Here is a 12265-nt window from a genome sequence, read left to right on the forward strand (position 1 = left end):
TGTCAAATGACTGAAGTTAATCTACTCGAATTGTCAACGAGGAGTGTGTTGGAAGTTGGAACTTGAAAGTTGAAACATTTTGTCTGTGTTGAAACAGCTGCTCTTGTGTTAGCTCACTTTTTTAGTTAATTAATACAAAATGTTAGATTTATTTAGCATTTTTAGTAAAGGAGGTATAGTGCTTTGGTGTTTTCAAAGTACGAGTGAAATATTTTCACCGTCAGTGAACGCTTTAATAAGAAATGTAATCTTACAAGTAAGTACGCGTTCGCAAAGAAGCCTGCTTACGTTAATAGTATTTGGTGAAGGCCATCTTCTAATCTATTTAAGTTAATTATTTTCGATCATTAATCATTTACATATTGTTTCAGGAGCGTTCAGGGAATAATTCTTATAATCATAACTCACTTACACTACAGTACAAACTGGATAATGAATTTGAGTTGGTTTTTGTAGTCGCTTATCAAAAAATACTCCAACTATCATATGTGGATAAATTCCTGAATGATATCCACCTAGAGTTTAGAGATAAATACAAGAATGACTTACAAAGTGGACACTTGGCCACAGATTTTAATTTTAAAGCATCGTTTGATAATATACTCAGACAATGTGAACAATGGGGTAAGTGATTTAAACTATCATTACTTATCAATATATACCCTGTTGTATATTTGTGCAGCTATGTGTATTATATTGAATTTGTTACAAGTCATGTGTATATCTAATAAAATAGACCCAGATATAATATTAATTTCCAGGTAAAGTAAAATTCCATAGTATACTTGTATCATTGTTTAATAATAAAAACAGAGGTCCTAATTGTATAACATTTTAATTTTGACACCTATTTTAGCTAAGTCACAAGCAAAACTACCAAAACAGATGAGGACTTTTGAAGACTCATTTAAATCTAAAAAAACTGTTGCATCAATGATTGAAAGGAAGGGTGATGAGAAAAATAAGAAGACAGGTTTGTACAAGAATGAATAAACCTTCATACAAAATTTAACAAATATTATAATAACAAAAATTTGGTCTTATAGCATTGGATTTAAATTTCTTATATCGCTTAATGTGGCATGAGTTTCATGCCTTAGGTTTTAAAAATATATATAATTTAATGCATAGAGAGTAGTGTAAAACAGCTTCTAATATAGCGAGTAGGAACTCGGCCTCAGACCACTTTTGCTGTCACTGGTAGCTTTCCCTATTTCATATATATGTAAAAATTATCCATTCATTAAATGCATTCGTTGTTTCACTAGAAGTTTTCTCATGTAAATGCAACTTTGTATTTATATGATTCTTTAAACCATTAGATAATGTAAAAAAATCTGTTTTGAAAGCTTATAATTTACTATAGCAGAATTGATTTGATATTCAATTAATGGATTATCAAATGTTACATACATATTTTATTTGTTTTACAGTAAAAATAGTTGAAAATAAAAGCATAGCTAATGGTAAAGTGGAGGAGTTTGATTATGAAGATGATGTCATTGTAGCTAATCGAGCGAAGCTGGCGCAAAAACTTGCTTCTAAAGGAAAAAAGGATGTTAAGTAAGTAGATGGAAATTCACAATATATATTTGTTACATTTAAACAATAACAACTATGTTATTGTTTAAATAGTTGAAATGATATTAACATATATTTTATTCTAAATACAAAAAGAAATTTAATGTCAATTACATAATGCAAAGGCCTTATCAAGTTGAAAGAATTGTGAAAAAGTTCTCGAGTGTGTAACCTAATTTATAATACAAAAATGAAAGTAATTTTAAAACTAAACTAAATCAGTACAACTACAACAAGAGAGAAATATAATTTCGACGGCGATATATAGGAATACGATTGAGTTATAATTAAAGAAACATTGTTTACGCTATATCTAGTTTCTGAATCCCACTGTCATCTCGTGTCAAATCCCCATTCTTTTGGGTCCACCTAAGCACCTAGCTCCATCTCCAAATCGACCGGATTTCAGCGTGCTTTTTGTTGTGCATCCATCTTGGCGGTAGGCCCGCTGAAGTATTTCCCAACCAATTCGACTTAGGATCCTTCAAGAAAAGAGCGTACCAATTCGTAATAGACCGACAAGGCACTCGCGAGCTCTCTGGCATTGGGAGTGTCCTTGGGCGGTATCACTGAACATCAGGTGAGCCCCCTGCCCATTTGCCCCATGTTTTAAAAAAAAGCTATCTTAGTTCTCTTTTCTTGAAGGATCCTAAGTCGAATTGGTTGGGAAATACTTCAGCGGGCCTACCGCCAAGATGGATGCACAACAAAAAGCACGCTGAAATCCGGTCGATTTGGAGATGGAGCTAGGTGCTTAGGTGGACCCAAAAGAATGGGGATTTGACACGAGATGACAGTGGGATTCAGAAACTAGATATAGCGTAAACAATGTTTCTTTAATTATAACTCAATCGTATTCCTATATATCGCCGTCGAAATTATATTTCTCTCTTGTTGTAGTTGTACTGATTTAGTTTAGTTTTAACATTACTTTCATTTTTGTAATATAATTTAGGTTACACACTCGAGAACTTTTTCACAATTCTTTCAACTTGATAAGGCCTTTGCATTATGTAATTGAGATTAAATTTCTTTTTGTATTTGGAATAAAATATATGTTAATATCAATTCAACTATTTAAACAATAACATAGCCCATTGCCGTTTGAGCGTATACGCTCTTTTTACTATGTCGGTTACTTTAATTCTGCTACGAATCTTTTCATTTCTAAATTCGATCGCGTAGAGAAACACCGCAACCCTACCTCATTGAGCTTAAATAGAGACTTTAAATAGAACATGATAAAAGGACTGATAAAAATTTCGAAATTCCTCTTTTCATTGTAGAAAATCACCTAAAAGTCCAAAAGCAGTAGTGGAGAACCGTACGAAGAAGCCCCGTGTTTGGGAACTGGGTGGTGACTCCCGCGACCTTCCTACGTTGGACTTCAGCACTGACAAAGAGGGTGACGTTGAAGTTTCTGCCGACACACAGGTATAAAAATAACACTATTAACAGATAACAATAACTACTTTTTGTCCAATAGATAATACTAATTTAATATCCATTAATACGAGTTCTACCACGTTGAGCGGGTCAAAAGTTTTTATTTCTAAATGAGAAATAACTGGCCACTTCCATTAACATTTAAAAAAAACGATTGCGTAATTTTTATTAATTGTATTTTGATCGAGGTTTTGTGTTTTTCTTATAAAATTATACAATACAAATGTTTTATTTATTTAAGTAACTTTTGGATTTCTCTGGATTTCTCTGGATTTTTAAGGCCCCAAAGGTGTTGAACACCTTAATACAATAAAAATAAACATATACATTAAAAGTCGATTTGAAATTCCTTTCCGTTAATTTCTTTTTAATTTAACTAGATACATACTTTCCATTTAACATTTTGTCACGTTAACCATATTCTCTATTAATAAAAAAAATGGCGACGTCATTTGATTAATATAAACACCTCTATACTAACTAAAGAGGCATATATTTTGTAGAAATGATTACAAGATATTATTATAGTTGGTGGGTCAAATGACTGGTGCTATCCGTGATCTGGAGGTGGAATCTGATGATTCCAGCTCTGAGGAAGAGGAACAAGGAAAACCCAGCCCGAAGAAGACCGGTGGCATGTTCAGCATCTTCAAGGGTATGCATTCTTAAAATATTTGATGCAGCTGTGTTCAATATTACGAAATATAAACAAATACACCAAAAACCCTTTAATATATTTATGACCAGAAAACATTCACTTTTAAAGAAAAAAATTATTTAACCGGATTAAAGCTATTTGTATTATTATAAACTTATAATTATTTTACATAATTTTAAATTTAATTTTTCCGACGTTTCGGTGGTTTACAGCGTGCGTCGACGATGAAGTCTTTTAGTCGATACCAACTCCGGGGAAAAAAATACATATAACCCAACTATCTCTACAGCTGTGATACTTTTGACATTCAACACCTTTTGTGTTCAGTCACCGTGACCACGCACGCTGTAAAGCACGCGAAACGTCGGAAAAATTTAAATTGAAAATAATTATAAGTTTATAATAATACAAATAGCTTTAATCCGATTAAAAAAATGTTTTCTTTCAATGTGTAAAAGCTATGTTAACCAAAGACAATACAATACTATTCACGTTTAAATAAAATATATTGGCAACTTGATATATTGCTACGAACATAAACATTGCTATATTTAAAAAAAACATATATAGTTACAGTACGTTTTTACTACGCATTACTTTCGCAACAGGCTGACAGTATGAAAAATATAGTATCATTGCTAGCAATCATAGATTTTTTTTAATTATGACATTTATAATAAAAAATATAAGTCACATGACACAAAATGGCCACAGATAAATCGATTAGATGACGTAGCTTCTAAATAATGTTTTCGCCTTTCTAATCCTAATACTGTATTAGAGTTTAATTTCGTCTGACTGATTTTGATCGATGTTTTTTTGTAATTCTTAAGATAGTTAAAAATAACAATTTCTGTAGGTTCTATAGCCACCAATGAATAATCTGCAAGGTTTTTTTAATCTTGTCGGATAGCTTATCTTCAATAAAAATAAAGGAACATCAAGAAAATAAAAATATTTAAAATTAAATAAATAAATAAACCGAATACTAATTAATTGATGACTAATTAAATAAGTACCGATGTTTTATTTAAAACCCAGGTCTAGTGGGCTCTAAGGCTCTCAATGAGGAAACAATGCGTCCAGTATTGGACAAGATGCGTGATCACCTTATTGGGAAGAACGTAGCTGCGGACATTGCTAACAAGTTGTGTGATTCTGTAGCTACAAAGCTTGAAGGAAAGGTATTTAATAATATAAAAACTAACATAACATCAGCTATAACCTTTTTAGGTAGATGGGCCTCATATTTCTGTTTCATGAGCATTTCTCAATCTAAGAGGCAAGTAAGTAAGAAGAAATAATAATTCGTAAATAGAACCTTAAAAATTAAAATGTCAAATTAAATAATAACGTGTGTGACATGACATGACATCTGACATAATTTTTTGACGTTTGACGGTTGTGTTGACAGATCAGTTTCTCTGTATATCTATGCTTATTATACATAATTATTTAGAACTAGTTTGACAGGTACACCTTGAATAGTGAAAGGTAAGATACAGACAAGTTACGTGTAAAAAATGCCAATTTAGAATACAATTCAGAAACTTCTAGAGAGACCTTTAAAAAAAGCGTACCCATTTCTAAAAGGCCAGCAACGCACTAGCGACCCCTCTGGTATTTAGAGGAGTTATTTATTTATTTTATTCCTATACAAAAAGCCTGTATTACGTATTCAAGAGAGAATGCTTTGTTAGTGGTTCCAACGACCCATAGTTGTATACCGTTATTTCCAGGTCTTAGGTACATTTGACAGCGTGGCTAAAACAATAAAAGCGACTCTGACGGAGTCCCTGATGCAAATTTTGTCTCCGAAGCGGCGTGTGGACATCCTGCGGGACTGCCTCCACGCGAAGCAACAGGGAAGCCCGTACGTCATGTCTTTCTGTGGGGTGAGTGTTTCACTGAAAATTAATTAAATTATCAGTTATAAGGGTTGCCTGGAAGTGATGGCTAAACGGTTCAGCCGGTGAGTATTTTTTTTTAAATTTGCACAAATAAATAAAATCCGTTTATACAAATTGTATGGAAAATAATAACACTAAATCACGATACTATTGGTCTAAAATTTAAATCATACAAAAATATTATAATAAAATTTACCTATACTATAAATATAATTATAGATTAATTTCTGCAGCATTTTTAGACATCTAATTGTTTCGAGCTTGGGGATCGGATAGAAAACTATAGATAAATGAGGAATTTGTTTACACTATAATAGGAAATTACGCGCCAAAATGCACTATAATTACACACAGACAATACGGTCACTTCGCACTTTATCTCTTTGATGATAATCTCTCGGAATTGCAGTCGAAAGTCGAAACTGAATTCATTGGTCGCGTTTCGGCTCGCTTTAGTATCCCTGGGATTAATCTTGAACGATGTTCAAGAACTCTCTAGGCAGGATTGGTACTGAGTAGCGATTGCACGATTCTGGAATGTACGTACTCTTATCTCTTTCGCACATTGCTCCGTCCTTGTCGTACGGCGTTCAAGAAGGTTCTGATCGTCCTTCTCTCTCGCGTATCACTCCGTCCTTGTCCCAATTCGGTCTAGAATATTGCTTCATCAAAGGGGTAGACTTAGTCCTGAAAACGGGTTTCCTGAAAACTGTACCACTCCACTACACGTGTTCAGAAACTATGTACCTTAAAAATTGTTTCAGCCTTCTGAAAACGTCCCTAAATCAACGTAGCTAACTTATGAAAAAATCGAGAAACATTTCAGTCAACCCATCTTCGTCATAATATACTAATAATCAATGATGCTACAACCCTTGGTCTTGGCCTTGGATTTCTTTGTCTGAGATTGTGTCTTGTCTTGGATTGTGCGATGTTTTTTCATAGAGCCTAGTAGGTGTCTGACAGAATTTTTGGAAATCGTGTTCAAAGATTTTGTTGTTTGTATAAAATGCTTTTAATTAAAGTCATTATTAAAGATGACCGAACCTACGGTATTAGGAAAGATCTCACTCGGCTAACATCGCCGTAATTGATTTATGAGGTAATCTATTGTTCTAGGTTAACGGTGTGGGTAAATCCACGAATTTGGCAAAGATTTGCTTCTGGCTTATCGAAAACGATCTATCGGTTTTGATAGCCGCATGTGATACATTCCGAGCTGGTGCTGTTGAGCAACTGCGGACTCATATGAGACGGTTGCTGGCCTTGCACCCGCCGAGCGCGCATAACGAGAGATGCATGGTTCATTTGTATGAGAAGGGATATGGTGAGTCAACATATAAACGGAACGGAATAATGGAAGCTTCGATAAATATGATTTAGTTTAAGTAAGATAGAGGCAGTGATGCCGACTCCTAAATGTTTCCCCTAGGAGCAACTTCAAATACCCATAAATATCGATCGAAAACCCCCTATGTGTATTTGTTGTACACTTGGTTTGAGAGGTTATTTGATATATGCGATAAAATATATTTAAGTAGCATAAAATAGCTGTTATTTTTAGCAGCTTTTGATATTTGGTTTATTTTGTCAGTTGGGTATGAGTTTTAATATAAATTGTGTAATGGTGCGTTAAAAAAATCTTTCGAATTAACTGCAGAAAAATCCTCTTAAATAAATGTACCATCTAAATTCGGAGGGAGAACCTCTAAGTTGGTATCACTGAATAGAGGAGTGTAATGCCACAGACTAGAGAGAATAAAGGTAATAAAAAATGAATTAGTGACATTTTTCAGGCGCGAAATTTAAATTGACATTTAACAGGAACTCAAAAACTGGACCAATTTTAGTTCATCATTAGAATACTGTGTAACATTTTATTTAAAGACATTTATTTAAAAACATTTGTATTTCCGGGATATGCCTCTCATGTTCGTGGATCAAATTAATCTAAATTTATGCTTTCAATTCTGTATTGCGTAGTTTCTGAGTTGTTTTTTAACTTCCAACCTTATTTTTTTGTGTTTTTGTTTCGAAAATCTACTAGTGGTTTTCAGAAAAAATTGCAACTTTATATCACTCTGCAGTTATTTGTCTAAATTCTGTTTAAAACATGGTGAAATACGCATTTCACACTTCGAAAAGTTTTATAGTGCATTTGATTTACTGTTATAAAGCAAATACATTTGTCGTTTAACCCTACTAACACGAAATAGTTCGCTACGAATCGAACCGGGAACCTTTGATTGAAAGTAAACAATAAAAGTAGTAAATATATAATTTTGTTATATAAGAATGACACGTATTCATAAAAAATTTCAGGTAAAGACGCAGCTGGAATCGCCGCTGAAGCAATAAAGTATGCAGCAGATGCAAAAATTGACGTGGTTTTAATCGACACTGCTGGTCGTATGCAGGACAATGAGCCGCTCATGCGCGCTCTAGCCAAGCTCATAAAAGTCAATCAGCCAGATTTGGTTCTATTTGTGGGCGAGGCTCTTGTTGGGAATGAGGCGGTCGATCAGCTGGTTAAGTTTAACCAAGCGTTGGCGGACTATAGTTCGTCAGTTAACCCGCACGTGATCGATGGGATTGTCCTGACTAAATTCGATACGATTGACGATAAAGTTGGTGCGGCCATCTCCATGACGTACATAACGGGACAGCCGATAGTATTTGTTGGCACGGGACAGACGTATACAGATTTGAAGGCTTTGAACGCGACTGCTGTGGTACACGCGTTGATGAAGTAGATTTGGGACCGGTTTCTGGGATTTTGGTAGATTAAGTATTTTTTGTTGAAATCTGGTTGGTTGGTTTTTCAGTTGAGAACTTACTTAATACTTAGAGTCCTTCAAGAGCGTACCAATTATTAAAACGCCGGCAACGCACTTACGAGCCTTCCGGCAATGTCAGTGTCCATGGGTGACGGACATCACTTACAATCAGATGAGCCTGCCAGTTTTTCCCGTTATATAAAAAAAAATTGTTTATTGGTCGAAAATGTTTTGTATGTGTAGTGTTCTGTAAAAATGTTGTTTAATTATGGGCTATCACTAATTATTTTGACTTTTTTATTAGGAATTTATATCACTTCATTTGTCATCGTATTCTTGGGTATATTAAGTATTAAATCATTATATTTAGAACCGCCGAAATGATTTTCATATTTTTGTATGTTTTTTTTTATTCGATCACAAATTATGTAAGTATACTCTATTGTTGCTGGTAATGGATTTTATTATGTTAAATAAAAATTATTTTCCCATTATTTTGTTTTTTTTTGTTTTTTTTTTGACGTGACAACATCTGTTAAATCAATGAACGCCGGCTGCACGCACGAAAAAGCATCTCGGGACTCATTGTCCCGTTACGCTTATTGTCCTGTTGCGGTTATAGTCCCATTACTCATTACATTACTCTCTTCCATTCGACTTAAGTATACAATCATTTCATTAATGTTTTGATATGACGTTGTCACGTTAAACGTTCGTAAAGCGACTTTACAGACAACCATTTTTTATGATTTATTTCTACATAAAATCATTCGCTTATCATGGATTTTATTAGAGTAGAAGTGCCTTGTTATCATAGTGCAAGGCTATTAAAATGTTTAGCAAATTTTATATTGACGATTTTATTGGTTTGGTAACATTCCCTTTATACATTTCATAGAAAAAAATTCAGCGCTTACATATATTATGAAAACAATTAAAGTAAGTTGATGTTATCACTTTAACTAGGCTTCCACATTTATTTGGAATCGCTTTTAGGCAACACATAGTCGGTACTCTGTGCAGTGCTATTGTAACCAGGGCCATTTAGAGGTTTGGAGGCCTCGGGGCAAGAAAGGATTGGCCCCAATTTTTATTTCAAATAAAATGAAAAAAAATACCTGTCGATTTTTGATTTGATTGATTGAAATCAATAATTGATTGTGAAACCAAGTAGATTATTTTTCTATTTAACAAACCTATGAAAATATATCAAAAGAAAAGTTGTTTTCTAGTGTTTAATAGTCTGAATTAAAAACATTTTTTTCCGAAGTCTCTAATGTGGGTCTCTTTCGTGGAGGCCCCGGTTTCCTCCCCTAGATGCGGCCCTGGTCGTAACCTTGAGATCGCGACTGGGTGTTATTGTACCGGTGCTCTATAATCTTTGAAATTTCTTAATTATTTATTTTGATTGCAATTGGCAGCAAAACTATAGACAAAATTTGACAATCTTTTGTATTAATGTACGTTAACACTTGTATTGTTTGTATACATGTATATTTATATGTTTGGCTTAACAAATACATACTATATTCAGAATAGTAAATACAATTATTCCTCTTATAACACGGTAGATTTTTTCCATGTTATAGGAGTATTAAGAATATTAAAAAGTAATGTTATGGACGAAATAAATACGTTTAAAGCATTCTATGTACAGAAATATAACGTGTGCAATTCCCGTGTTAAATATGGGTACCGTGTTATAAATGGGTATACTGTAATACGAAATCAATGGAATCTATTTAATTGTAAATGTTTACTTATTAAAGTTTTGTACTAAGCCGATTCCAACTAAATCTAGTTTAGGACTGCAGTGAACAGATGAGTGAGATTCTGGAACTAGTTCTAAGTGTATATCGTGTTTAGTTACGCGCGTGCTTTGATAAAATTAATGTATATTAATAAAGATAATTCTGATATATTCATAGATTAAGGAACACAACGGACATCGACACCAATATTAATGTTTTTAAATCTATATTTCGATTTTGATTAAATTTTACATTAGCAATTATGTATTTATTACAATTTGTTATAAATAAAGAGTTTTATTTTACCTTTAACATCTCGGGGGATGGTTTATGGCTTTGATGTTCCACCTTTCCTTTAAAAAGTTATTTTATACAGACAAGAAATAGAACTTCGACTTGTGACACCACCTTTAATTACGGAGAACTAAGTTGGTTTTATAAAACGTTATGGCATTTTTTACAGTGCAATATGCATAATATTGTAACAGCCCAAGGAAATTATCATTAACTAAAACCGCTTTTTTATCATACAAACAAATTGAGCGATAAATTTAACACCATTGCCAATACATTAATACTAGATGACGGTCAAAAACGGCAACCCCGCCCATTGGGTGTCTGCGAACACACCACAGACACCCAATGCAAATTTTTTTTTGCACAAAAAAAAAAAGAGTTCTGGCAGCAAACACAATAGTTTTAGAGTTCCTGATAGATTTAGAAAGAGTTTTGCACTTTTAAGTCTTTCAGATGTCTAGACAAAACTCCAAAAGTATTTTTTTTTAGATTTTTTCTAAAATTAGTGAATAAATTGCCAATTTTCGTCATACCTCTATGAGAGATGATGCCCTGCTGAGAGAAAGTGAAGAGTTCTGGCCTAGGCTTTAATTGTTTTGCCTAGACATCTAATCGAAATCGATAAGAATAAATTCAGAATAATAGCAAAATTCCTTTAGGTAATTAATAGAATCACAAAACATATCTTCAGTTAGAAAGCTGCTACGAGACGATAATGGCGTTTCTATGATTCTATGTTTCGCGCCAATTTTCTAGAATTAGCGATCTATAAGTGATATTTATTTTTTTGATTTCACAATACGATAAATGTTTTTTGTAATGAATTAATTAGTTCAAGTATGTTTAAATTGGGGTAACCTATGTTGTTAAACTTTTTTAAATGTAATCCTATTACTGCTGAACTGATGTTAAGCGATACCACCGCCCATGTACACTGACATTGCCAGAAGGCTCGCAAGTGCGTTGCCTTCCTTTTAGGAATGTGCACATTCTTTTCTTGAAACCCCAAATCGAATTAGTTCGGAAAAACATCAGTGGACAATTGGGTCCACATAATAGTTGTGCGCGCTAAAAACTGCCTTAAGAAACGTTCGTGGAACGACGGACGTCCGAGTTGAGACAGATGGTATTTTGTATTCTGCCTTAACGTCCTATGATGAAACTCCGCTACAGGTATTAGTCCAAACAACTCTGAACACTCCATGATAAATGCGGTAGAAGATACAGATACACCCCACATCTATACATCTTAATGTATTAATCATACGTAGCTTCATATGATTTTGTAATCTTACATTCCTACTTGAAGTGCAAAGCACAAGGCGAACGCGTGAGTACCTTTGAACTAGAGCTGTCAGCGACATGAAACAAAATACTTTGTTCAAAATGTTTATAATAGTATAACCTATAACAAATGTGACTATTGACATTATGTTGCATGTACGACCATATTTTATATATGGAAATCTATTAAGTACAAGTTCTTATTAACTGACTTTGACTTTAAAATACACTTATGGAGCAAATACAATATGTACCTATTAAGAAACTAATTGAGGTTATTACTCCATTTTTCAGCACTTCACAGGTTAACTTTTAGTGCAAGTTGTTGTAAAAATTAATAAACATTATTGTGACCAAACGGCCTAACAGATGTAGATGCAAAATTGTTAGCAAACCCATCTCTAAGGTGTTTAACGGTGGTTTTGTGTGAGTTACATCCATGCTTGAACTTTGGAAACATTGAAACTACAGCAGTGTCGATACCTTTTCAGGTTAAATAGTTTAATATTTGACTCCAGAAATAAAGCGGTATATAAAGGCAAGAGCTAAATGAAAGACAGG

At 33.6% G+C, this 12265-nt stretch overlaps 1 protein-coding gene across 1 annotated transcript; it reads left to right on the plus strand.

The window, feature by feature from the left end:
• The first annotated feature begins 41 nt into the window (after positions 1–41).
• Positions 42–8866, plus strand: LOC123710617 (signal recognition particle receptor subunit alpha homolog). Its single transcript, XM_045662640.1, has 10 exons — positions 42–256; positions 372–624; positions 857–973; positions 1434–1563; positions 2868–3015; positions 3556–3682; positions 4727–4869; positions 5425–5580; positions 6715–6922; positions 7918–8866. Exons 1-10 carry the CDS (start codon positions 140–142, stop codon positions 8346–8348), a joined length of 1830 nt encoding a protein of 609 aa, XP_045518596.1. The 5' UTR covers positions 42–139; the 3' UTR covers positions 8349–8866.
• The last annotated feature ends 3399 nt before the right edge of the window (positions 8867–12265 follow it).

This window comes from Pieris brassicae, chromosome 1 (genome assembly GCF_905147105.1).
Source record: "Pieris brassicae chromosome 1, ilPieBrab1.1, whole genome shotgun sequence".
NCBI classification, from domain to species: domain Eukaryota; kingdom Metazoa; phylum Arthropoda; class Insecta; order Lepidoptera; family Pieridae; genus Pieris; species Pieris brassicae.